Source organism: Oryzias melastigma, linkage group LG6, assembly GCF_002922805.2.
Source record: "Oryzias melastigma strain HK-1 linkage group LG6, ASM292280v2, whole genome shotgun sequence".
NCBI classification, from domain to species: domain Eukaryota; kingdom Metazoa; phylum Chordata; class Actinopteri; order Beloniformes; family Adrianichthyidae; genus Oryzias; species Oryzias melastigma.
The window spans coordinates 560,977-573,463 of NC_050517.1; the positions used below are offsets into that span (position 1 = coordinate 560,977).

At 43.0% G+C, this 12,487-nt stretch overlaps 1 protein-coding gene across 3 annotated transcripts in view; it reads left to right on the plus strand.

Annotated features, from left to right (window-relative positions):
- Positions 1–12,487, plus strand: part of LOC112152436 (zinc finger protein 609) — a 20,948-nt gene that overhangs the window by 3,006 nt on the left and 5,455 nt on the right. For all 3 annotated transcript variants that reach the window (XM_024282023.2, XM_024282025.2, XM_024282024.2), the window contains exons 2-6: positions 2,031–2,137; positions 2,795–3,622; positions 8,099–8,327; positions 8,414–8,501; positions 8,997–11,124. In XM_024282023.2, coding sequence (XP_024137791.1) covers positions 2,909–3,622; positions 8,099–8,327; positions 8,414–8,501; positions 8,997–11,124 — 3,159 coding nt within the window. In that variant the 5' untranslated portion in view covers positions 2,031–2,137; positions 2,795–2,908. The remainder of the gene's footprint in view (positions 1–2,030; positions 2,138–2,794; positions 3,623–8,098; positions 8,328–8,413; positions 8,502–8,996; positions 11,125–12,487) is intronic.

A 12,487-nucleotide genomic window follows, 5' to 3' on the forward strand; every position in this document is an offset into this window, starting at 1 on the left:
TGTGTGCTCATGTGTGTCTATGTTTGTGTGTTTCTGTGCATGTGTGTGTATATTTGCATTTTTCTCAGCTTGTTTGTGTATGTTTGCATGTTTCTGCGCATGGGTAGGTGTGCGTGTCTGGGTATGTGTGTGTTTCTGTGTGTGTGCGCAAAGATTTCCTTTACTGTCTCCATCGAGAATGTTTGTTACTACAAAGTGTTGAGCGGAGTATTTTTCTGCTTAAAAAGAATATTTGTAATACACGATGGGCCACACAAGACATAGTTCATGATGAACCAGAACCACACATAAATATATTCTCTCTCACACATACATATATCTGTACTCACTCTCACATACGCATAAATATACTCTCTCATACATACGTTTTCACTTTTACGCAAGAGGAGTATATATATGTGTGTGTGTGTAATGAAAGGTATAGTTGAAATAGGTATAGTTGGCATTAAATTTATCGTGCTTTGACTGGCTGAGAGGCAGAATCATCTTAACATGAACAAACATATACACCATGTTGAAAAGGAACGCTAGAAAAGATCATTTCATTATTCTAAAAAAAGATTCATCCTTCTGTTAAGTATCACTACAATGGCTGTCACAAACGATTATTTTAATAGTCAACTATTCACAGATTATTTTGTTCCAATTAGTCGACTAATCAGGCCATACACAAAGTGGATTTAAAATGCATATCTTAACCATCGTTAGCTTTAAACTAACTTTAAGCTAGATGCATAGCATTACCCGTGATATCGCATGTGTGAATGCTGTAAGCTAGATTTGGCCACTGAAGGTGATGCCTGTAAATGCTGAAATAGATCACAAAAAACACTGATAGCTGAAATCGATGAAGCTAAAAATGCTAAAGCTGATAGCAAGCTAAAATATTAGCTAAATGCCAAATTAGCCTTAAAAACCCGAAAAAAGACTAAGTTAGCCAAAACAGCTAGCATGGTGCTGAAATATTAGCTAAATCCCCAAATAGCCTAGAAAAGCTAAAAAGAAAAAAAATAGCCTAAATTAGCCAAAATAGCTAGCATATAGCTGAAATAGCTAAATTCCAAAGTAGCTTAAAAGACAAACAAAAAAAGCTTAAGTTAACCTAGCATGGTTTTGAAATATTAGCTAAATTCCAAAACAGCCTAAAAAACTTTAACAAAAAAAGCCTAAATTAGCCAAAATAGCTAATATATAGCTGAAATAGCTAAACCCCAAAATAGCCCAAAAAACAAACAAAAAAACAACCTTAAGTTAGCATGGTGTTGAAATAGCTAAATTTAAAAAATAGCTTCAAAACAAAACAAAAAAAAACTAAATTAGCCAAAATAGCTAGCATGTAGATGAAATATTAACTAAACTCCAAATTAGCTTAAAAATCCCCAATAAATGTCAAAAAGTTAAAATGCCATTTTAACTTTCAGCTTTACTGCACTCTGACTCCATTTAATAAATAAAGTAACGACTAATTGACTACTAAATTATTCGTCGACTGTTTTAATAGTCGATTAGTCGACTTACCGTGGCAGCCATAATCACTGCATAAAACTTGAGATCTGAGAAATATTTTAGCATTTTAAAGTACGTTCTGAATTACTTTAATTTTTTTTTCCAATTTCCTTCTCAGATAATCATGACATGAGAAATGGTCTGCCTACTTTTCAACAAAACTTTGTTCTTTTTTTATTTATTTATTTTATAAATTTAGTACGGTAGCTGAGAACCATTTTTGCAGAAAAAAAAGGAAACGGTGCAAAAATATCTGCAAACAAAAAAGCAATCTCAGCAACAATAAAAAGTTACTGAAAAGTGATCGCGGCAAAAATAAAAAAAAAATATCTGCAAAAAAAAGTGTCTGGGTTAGGCTTTGACACCCCCGTGACCTCGAAAGGGACAAAACAGGTTTAGAAAATTAATGGATGGTTTATACAGTCCCTCATAGCAATATGAATGTGTGGTTTGTGTCTGCATGCTTTTGAGAAAGTCCTGAATTCAAACATCCAGGTCACTCCTTCTTTTGCTCCTTTGTCCAGGTAAGGAGCAGGCAGATGGTGGCAGCGTCACCTCCACCCTGAAGTGGCAGCGGTGTAAGGAGGTGCACACCTGGTCCCTGAGATGGGCCAGCACCTGTTGAGACAAGGTAATTCATGTGTGATAGAAGCTTCACCTGAAGGTGAACCAGAATTCACCGTCCTTCATGTTTCTGTCAACCCCCCAGATCAAGGAAGACACAGTCGTTAGGTTTGATCATGAAAATGTAATTTCACTAGTAATAAAAAGTTGAAAAATTAATTGAACTGATCTTCAGAACATAGTGCAGGAAGCTCCAGGGGTTAAAGTGTTTTCATTGGGATAAAAGAAGACTGCCGGACCAGAGGAGACCTTTCCGTGTTTGTCTCCTTGTTTCTGCTGAAGCAGCTGCTTCAGAGTAAACCAGGACAATTCTCTCTATCCAAAAAAGGTCACGTCAATCAGACATGAGGAAATAGACATCCAAAGGAGCTAAGATTGTCCAGAAAACTGACTGTGAAGATGTAAGCAGAGAGGAAAGAGAGAACTTCACCTTCACTGTCCTCAAAGCCCACAGAAGAGGAAATTTGGAAATTATTTTCAATACCCAACCCTAGTGATTACACAGTTGCAAGTACACAAAGTATATTGTATGAGTTACACATCAAAAATCTTGCACGCACAAATCAGATGAGTGTATGTTCTCTCCATAGTGTTGCTGCTTTTAGAGATGCCCCGCCCCTTAGGTGTCTCTTTTCTTCACCCTGTCTTCTGCTTCTGTGTTCAGGAGCGATGTGGGAGGTGGTGGGGAGGTGTTTACTGCAGCCCTGAGGAGACACCCTGCAGCCGGAGGAGGGCAGCCCTCCTGTGGCCCCCGCAGCACCAGGACGCTCCAAATAAGATGTCCTGCCGGAGCAGCCCTCCAGGCGGGAAAAGTGTGGACTCCAGTGCGGTGGACACGTACGACAGCGGGGATGAGTGGGACATTGGTGTCGGGAATCTGATCATTGACCTGGAGGCCGACTTAGAGAAGGACAAGCTTGAAATGTCTATAAATAAGGAGGGAGGGGCCGCAGCCCCTCCTGGTGCTGTGGCTGCTTTACCCAACAACATTAAGTTTGTCAGCCCTTCAGCTGCCATGCACTGTAAAGATGGCAAATCCAAATCAAAGCGTATGAAGAACTCCAAGGATGGCAGCAAGTTCCTGGTGTCTGATGGAGCCAAGAGGGAAGTTCAGGGCCGGGCCCCTGTAGACCCTCCACCCCAGAGCCCCACCTCCTTGCTGACCAAAGGAGGTGACAAGAGCAGCAAGAACTCACGCTCGCTTCCCACAGTCAAGAAGGAGGTTATCTGTGGAAAAAGTAAGAAGGACAAAAGCGAAACGACAGCCACTAAAGGGGTGAAAGCTGAGGAGGAGTCTGGAGCTGCAGTTGCAGCTCTGGGGACCCCCCGCAACAGCCAGTTTGAGGGCCAGCAGAACTCTGATTTGGGAGCAGATGAGCAGTTTGGACATATGGTTCTGGACTCCTCGGGTCTCGGTCCGGCTGTGGCCATAACTGTGGAGCAGTACGAGGATGACGGCCGGGGCATGAAGCCGGGGAACAGCTGCGAGAAGGTGAGTTCCTGCCTGTAATGCTGCGTCCACACTGGTCATGTGACGCACATTCAAGAACATGCTTCACATGCATTTCTGGATGCACGTTTAGCATATTTGTTCACACTGGACAAGCAGGGAGGGGCTTCTTCGTCCTTTGTGTTTTTTACAGTTTGCTAGTGCATGTCTGCCACCTACAGTTGGAAGAGTGAAACTTCAAAACAGTGCAAATCTGTTGAATCTTTCACCAGCTCTGTTCGATATATGAAAGACTTGGTGTCATAAGCTGCGTTTCCATTAACTCTAGAATTGCGCAAATTGGATTTTTGATAATAAATTTTATTTGTAGAAACACCACAATTTAAAAAAAATGGCATTCATTGGAAAAAAAGTTTTTGAAAGTGAAAGTGTCTTTGGGGCGTATCGAAATGCAAAACTGCAATGGAAATACTTTTTTAAATTAAATGTGCGTCTAGGTATGATGTGTCTGTCCGTAGCGCAGCATAGTGGGCGCCATGAGAGACAAGTTGCGTATCAAACAAACACTTTTAAATACAGCTAAACGGGCTTCTCACATGCATCTGTATGGAGAGAAAATAGACTCACTCCAAGTTGTGGGTGCGTAATTTTTGATTTGTGCGTACATTTTTTGCATAACTTTGAATTTGTAAGTCATATAATACGTTTTGTGCATAAGTAGAAAAATAAAAAAAATACAAAATACACTTTACACATGCACAAATCAAAATTACAACAGTTTGAAACTAATTAAACATGTAAATCTTTAACAATTATGCATGAATCACTTACGCACGCACCGCGGGGAGACCGGTGGCAGAACGCGGTGATAGCAACACGAGGCCCTTCTAAACGCCCATGAGGCAGAGAGGCTTGATCAGTCCACCGGCCGGCTACAATCTTGGGGTATTTAGAAGGGTCTGGCGCTGCCTGCTATCCCTGTGACTGTGGCCTGGGACAGAGCCCCGTGTTGGGGGCGCCGTCAGGTGACGTGCTGCAGATTGGAAGTGCTCTATTCTGGGAAATATTTTTATTTTTTAAAGGGACAAATGTTTTAAAAATGTTTATTTAGACTTTTTATATAAGGTTAATTATTGGGAATATCTGTTTACGCGAGTCAATGTCAAGTTTCACCGGATATCATTTACAATCTAAGTTCAAAACGGCTGATAAGAAAAGTCTGATGACCCAGCATTCTAGTAGTGTTTAAATGCATCACTCACTGTCGAATCTGTGAGACAGGAAATAAGTCTCACCACTGATTTGTGCGTAACTGAGGTTTTGTGCGTGCATAAGAAGTTATTTGTGTATAATTTTTAAAGATTTGTGTGTGTAATTAGTTTTAAGTTGTTGTAATTTTAAAGTGTGCATGTGTGAATTGTATTTTGTATTTTTTTTATTTGATAATTTTTTACTTATGCACATAATATATTATATGAGTTACAAATCAAGAATTAGGTATGCACAAATCCAAAGTTGTGCACAAATCAAGAAATACACAAATGCAAATTTAAGAATTACTCATTCATAAATCAGGGTGATACTTATTTCTCTCCATACATCTGAGACTGTCAATGGACTAGCGGCGCTGCACGAGCGGTGGGCGTGCACCACACTCCTGTGACGTCACCCAAAACGCTCCCTTTGGGTGAATTTAATAAAAAAAAAAACAATGCTTGCTCTCATCCATTCATCCCTTGAGTTGGTTTTTGTTTATTTGGGTAATTTTGATTTAATAGAAACTGGGTCATTGCAACGTTGTGTTTTATTGTCATTTCTGGAAATTTAAAAAGTTTAACCTGGTTTAACCTCTTAAAGCATAAATTTATTTCCAATATGAAAAATATTTTTGTTTTAATGTAGATGCAGATTAAGTTGAGATAGTAAATTCAACTATAGCACATAAAAGTTATAATCTGGGGTTTGTTGCAAATCAGCGATCTGTTTATCTCCAGAATGAAGAGTTTTATTCATACAACAGGTATATCCAGTATTTTCACTCTAATGACTGCCAGAACAAATAAACCACAAGCATGAACTGAAGCAAACACCCACAGAGATTGGCTACTAGGAGCACAGGTCATTTTCTGTAGGCCGACCTCCATATATGGATGTGGAAGAAAAACAACAAACTAGAAATAACAGCATGTAGAGTAGATGTAAGTGGAGTAAAGTGTGCACCCATGGATCCCCACACTACCCACAATCATTCATTTTTGTTTGCGAGTCGCTTTAATCGCAGTTCATGTTGGCACTGAGGTAGTGGGCAGTGGTGCCCTGTCATACCCTGGAGCACAGCAGTCGAGGCCTTTTACTGCCTTTAAACATCTGTAATCCTACTTTGGATTTGACCTATTGTGGTTATTTTTAGAACATAACCCCAAGATAAACAACTGTAACCATCACTGCATCTTTGCTAGTGTAGCTCTGCTATAGGAGAATTTGCAAATATCTCTTTCACGAGGAAGTTTTGTTCAATCTTTATTAATATCTTCAGCCAGTTAAACTGTTTTTGTACAGTTAATTTCATGAGGGACCTATTTTAATGTGTTTTATGTTCCCCTTACGTACGCGCACACACCTCTGCGTAACTGAAATCAATCGTCTGTTCACATCGGATGCAGTTTGCATCAAATTCATGTAAATCGTTTTTGTTTTAACAAGCGCTAAAGTATCTGCTTCACAGTTCTCCAAAAGTCTGAGAACTTGAAGCTCCTGCTGCATTGTGGGAGGAGTTCCCGTCAAAAACTTCTCTCAACTTCATCATGGAGGACGCGGATTGTGAAATATAAGGTTTATTTAATTTTAAGAGCTGAATAAAAGCATGGGTATACGTCTCCATTCTGGGTTCAGTGAATCTCTCAGTTAGGATCAGCCATAGCAGCAGCTGTCCCTCACAGGAGAAAGCTGCTGCTCAGTAACGTCCAATCAGGGGACAATGGTATGGCGAGCGAAAGGGATCATAAATCGCCAGGAAAAACGGGCATGGCATTGCCATCTTTTACACATTACAATTATTTTGAATATTTAAATGTTCCCAGAGTTAGTTTCAGTAAAACAATTAAGACCAAAAATTTTTTAATTTTAACTGATTTATTTACGGTTTAATTTAGACACCAGTATTTTAAGGGCTACTCCAGATAGATTTGGTATTTTCCAAACTAAGAATTCTTTTCTGTGAATTTTTGTAGATTTGGTCACAATACATGTAAATGTAGTCAGAAACTACATGTTTTAGCATTTGTTTGTGTTCGAAGTTTAAAGATGTTTTGTTTTAATAAATAGGCCTCAATTAGTTAACATTATTAAATATTTGTTTTGAAGCCTTTCCAACAATTCATAATAGCTTTTTGCTGTTTTTTTTTATTTTTTTTTTATTTTTTTTTTTTTTTACTTTTTACTGATCCAACAAATGATCCAAACTGTGACCCTGAAACCGTGACACAATCCGAACCGTGAATTTTGTGATTACACCCCTACTTCTCATTGTTATTGGAGTCAGTCTTGTTGCCAGGTGGCTGTTCAGCAACGATGCCGACTTTTGAGAAAGCTCTCAGAACAGTTAAAGCAAAACCATTCACATATTCAAGCGCTGCCTCCCAGTCTTAGCTCTGTTTCGCTTTTCCTCCAGTGGCACCGGAACCTTTCTTATAAAACCTGAAGAGGACCTCGTGGAGAGTGATCAAACACTAATTCGGCATGGGCTGAATCCTAGTAACTTGCACAGAGTCACGTGCAGCAAACATACTGGAAAAACATCTTTATAAACTCACAGGCATGAGTTTTACAAACTCTTTTAAGGAAATATTTTTTAAAGTAATCATTTATGGTCTAAAACACAGTTTTGGCTCTTGGTTTCTTCTTCTTCTGGAATAAGGTGTACTGTTATAGCGCGATCACCACCCAGTGGCAAAATGAAAAGAGAATCTATGCAGACTGACTGTATGGTATTAGCAATATCATTATAATTGAAACTCAAAATTGACTGAATTGAAAGAATTTGAAAAACTTGGAATCTAATCGATCCAGGCTGTGGTGAATTAAATCAAATTTGTTCTGTAAATTATTGGCGATACCCAGCTCTTCTAAAAATGTTTTACAACTAAAACCAGTCCAACCCTTTGTGGATATGGCAGCAGCCTGGAATATGGAGTCCCTACATTAAAAGCTTCATTCTGGTCACAGTCTTACTTATATATATTGCTGAAATCAATGTTTATGAGCCACTGAAACATGTGACATTTACAGAGCCTGGACTCAGCTTCATTGGTCCCTTTCCACTGCTCTTTACTAACTGAAGCCAGACCGTCTGTGTGTGAGGAGACTGATGGCACAAAGTCTGCAGACTTGAGAACATTCAGTTTATTATAGGCACCCCAAAAAAGTTAGACTGTATTTGGTGTTGATCTAGTCAAATTGAATCTTGATGGAGTCCCATCAGAATTCACCTCTCACCCTCTGTCCCTCTCTCCTCTTCAGATGGACTCTCCAGTCTCCTCTTCAGCTCCACCTCCCCTTCACCTGCTGGGTCCTATCACCCACAGCAATGACATCTCCTCCGCCTGTGAGCAAATTATGGTTCGCACGCGCTCAGTTGCAGTTAACACAGCGGAAACTGCTCTGGCAACCGAACCCGAGTGTCTGGGACCCTGTGAGCCAGGCACAAGTGTTAACTTGGAGGGAATTGTTTGGCAGGAGACAGAAGATGGTAAGCAGTCAAACCCCTTGGGGGACACTAGGCCCCGCATCCACAATTGGAGCTTTTCTGGTTTCTGAACCTGTTTGTCTCTGCAGGGATGCTGGTTGTGAACGTGACCTGGAGAAACAAAACTTATGTTGGGACTCTTCTGGACTGCACTAGACACGACTGGGCCCCCCCAAGGTGCACATTTTCTGTACAACACTTTCACGTTTGTAATGGAAAAGCAAAGAAAATTTTTTAGACATTTGACATACTTCTGCATAAACTTAAAAGAACAATTTTCTCAACAAGCTCTCAGCTGGTTTACATCATATCTGGAGTTTAGGATTTAGAGTGTAAAATCAATGGCACTATATCGGCTCCTCGTGAATATAAAATGGGGATTCCACAAAGTTCAATCCTGGGTCCACTCCTATTCTGTCTTTACATCAGTGAACTCCCAAACTTCTGCATAGCGGCTGAGTGCCAACTGTACGCTGATGACGCTGTCATCTATATCTTAGCAAAGACTCAAGATAAAGCTGTTGAAAAGGGAAATGGTCAGTGTCTCTCAGTGGCTTGAAGATAACTGGTTATCCTTAAATTGTTCCAAAACTGTTTGAATTAGTTTTTCATTACAAACAAAACTCACAGATAACTTTGACCGTGTTTCTCTCCTGGCCCGTGTTGCTCCAGGTTTTGCGATTCTCCCACCAGTGACATGGAGATGCGCAGTGGTCGCGGTCGTGGGAAGAGGATGCGCTCTGGGAGCAGCATGCCGTCCAACGAGAGCAGCAACACCTTTGACAGCAAAGGCAGCAACAGCAGCAAGACGCGAAGCGCTGCTGCGAGCAGCAAAAGCAAGAGAGGCAGTCAGACGGCCAGCGGCGCCGATGACGCCAAGGCCAGCCCGTCCTCCGCCAAGAGGAGGACCAAACCTGTGTCTGATGTGGAACCCACCTCCAGCTCTGAGGACTCCAAGGTATCGAAGCGCATGAGGACTAACCCTGCAGCTGCGCCTCCCTCTGGAGGAAAAGCTGACCCTCAGTTCCCTCCACAGCTGGAGCGGAGCTGCCCGTCCCCCGTGCTCATTGACTGCCCTCACCCAAACTGCAACAAGAAATACAAACATATCAACGGACTGAAGTATCACCAAGCCCACGCCCACAACGACCCTGACGTCAGGTTGGACCAGGATGGAGACAGTGAATACGGAGAGGATTCTGTCCTCCATCCTGAGCTGGGCTTCTGCAGCGCCTCCGGCCTCTCCCCTGCCTCTTGCATGGCCTCTAAGGGGCGGGGCTTTGATGTGCCCCTCCCATCTTTGAGGCTGTCAAAGGTTAAAAAGAAGCCGGGGGATACTGAGCCGCAGGGCATTGACGGTGGCGAGGAGGAAGCGTGTTTAACTGACGAGGCCAGCAATGATGGAATGGATGACAGAAAGGCCCGGAAGCCGTCGGCCAGCGGGAAAACGGATAAAGTAGCTCAGAAAGGAGGGAAGTTGGGACGGCCCGGGACACACACGAGCCCTGGACCCACATCCTTGTATTCCTTGCAGGCATCTCCACCAGCCGCGGGCTCACTGGTTCAGTCTGTTCCCAGCAGTCCCCAGTTGAAGAACAGCCAACCGAAAGCACCGTCACTCGCCGACACCGCCGCCGCTCTTTCCAAGGACAAGAAAAAGAAAGACAAAAAGAAAAGAGAAGGAGGGAAGGAGGAAGATAGTCCATCTGCTGTTAATAAGGCTGGAAAGTCTGAGGAGGCCAAAGGTCTGTACTCGGAGAGCCCAGACGCTTTGCTCAACGGCTGTGTGGAGGGCCAACAGAGCCGTCTGGCCAGCATGAAAGCCGAGGCGGACAAAGTGTACAGCTTCTCCGACACTGCACCCAGCCCCTCCATCGGCAGGATGGAGGCTGGGCTCGTGCCCCCCTTACACCCCAACCAGAATGGAGCTGACAACGTGTCAGTCAAGACCAGCAGCCCCGCCTACTCTGACATCTCTGATGTGGGCGAGGACGGCGAGGCGAAAGCAGATGGGATAAAGATCAAGCAAGAGCCGGATCAAGTACCTCACGAGGGGGCAAAGAAGGCTCTGTTCAGCCCTCAGGGTCCCAGTAAGGAATCCCAGTTCTACCCCAGCTACGACTCTTACTATTCTCCAAACTACCCAAGCCCGAGTCCTGGAGCGGCCCCTGCTCCTCCGCCTCACGGGGAGGACCCCCCGGTGAAGGTGAAGAAGGAAGAGGACCTCGATGTGCGAGAAGAGGTGAAGCTGAAGGTAGAGCCTCAAGAGGAAAGTAAAGTGGAGACCGGAAACCAGCAACCATCAGTCATCCAGCAACGCCCCAACCTGTACAACCATCCTCTGTACTACAACCAGTACTACGTCCCCCCCTACTCTTACCCTGCTGATCCGGCGTACCATGCCCACTTGCTGGCCTCTAACCCGGCTTACCGTCAGCAGTATGAGGACAGGCAGAGGCAGGCGGACAGGAGGGGGGAGGGCAGAGACCCGGAGTCCTCAGTTAAGGAGGAGTGGAAGCAGAAAGCCTTGGTACCACCCACTCAGTCCAGCCCCAGCCTCACAGACCTGGCGGCAAAGACAGGGTTAAGTTCATCCAAGGCCAAAGACGCCGCCGCTGCTTCAGACCAGGCTAAGTCTGTTATTACGATAAAAGGAGAGGATCCTAAAGCCCCTGCAGCCCAGGGGGAGGGTCTTAAGGTCAAGCTGAATGAAGCACGGCATCATGGGACAGAGGAGGTCAAGCAAGGGGTGGACATGGGGAGGCCGGCAGCTGTGGACCCCGCCATGTGGTACAGACAGGTAAGGGACGGTGGACTTCAAGAGCTAATGTGAGGAAATGTTCTGCTGTTTCCTCTGAACATTGAGGTTCTTATTCAGTCAATCTGTCCTCTGAGGAAACTGTAATATCAGAGGTTTGATTGTATATCTCTGTTATTGACTGTAACCAATCATATTTTTGAGCTCAGGTGGAGAGATTCCTGAAAATCAGCAGCTTTAAAGCCAATGTGGACTCTTACTTTCTCATACTTTCACAGCCCTAATTGAACTTCCCCTGACTATTGTCACTCTCCCTTTCTGTTTTGTGGCTTAGGGTCTGATGTTTTAGACTGATTTTACTAAAGAACCTACATTTTTGACACAGTTAGAAGGAAGCAGAATGTTGATCTGGACAAAAACTCTCTTTAAAAAAAAGTTTACATCTTAGAAAAAACACCAGAAAGTTGCATCACTTTGTCTGGAATCCTAAATAAATCCAATGTTGGACTAAAACACATAGAACGGGATTTCCTGGTGAACAAATTTCCAAAATCAATGCTCACGTATCTGATGGCTGTATTTTCCTGCGTACAGTAGCCAAGAAAGCTGCATACTGAAGATGAAAAAAATCATATTTAAGTCGCACTTTAATGTATAAGTCACCACAGAGTGGCCAAATTTGAATTCTTCCCCTACCTCTACATTTATACCACCAAACGGAGAGTTATGAAAAAAGGACATCCTCATTATTTGCCGGTCATCTACACTAGGGTGTAGCTTGCTACCACTTGGAAAATACACAAGAACATTGGTTTTGTAACTTTAAAACGTCAAGCTAAAACAAAAAGTCATTACTTATATTTAAATGTAAACTTCCCCAGCCGAGACTTAACCCTTGTGCTATCTTATGGGGTGCAGATGACCTGACCCCTATGCTAATGTGTGATCCCTTCTATGACAAAGGTGGACAGGACTTCATGTCTGCCACGGACACCAGTGAAGAAAAATCATTGGAGAAAAAAAAAGTTCAGCGCGCTGTCTTGTGGGGTCCAGATGACCCCACTTTTAATGTAAACAAGCCTGGGATAGCACAAGGGTTATGACAGAATCACTAATGGGGGACCTTTCTTAGTGGAGTTTGTATGTTCTCCCCGTGTATGCATTGGTTTTCTCCAGCTTCCTAGGTTAATTGGTTACTTTAAATTGTCGCTAAGTGTGTATGGGTGTGTGATTGAGGCCCTGCGACAGACTGGCGACCTGTCCAGGGTGTATCCTGCCAACAAGATTAGCTGGGTTAGACTCCAGCAGCCCAGGTTAGAAAATTAATTAATTAATGAATAGTTCTAAATGGTAAATGGTAAATGGCGTATACTTGTATAGCGCTTTCTACCCTCCTTCGAGGGCC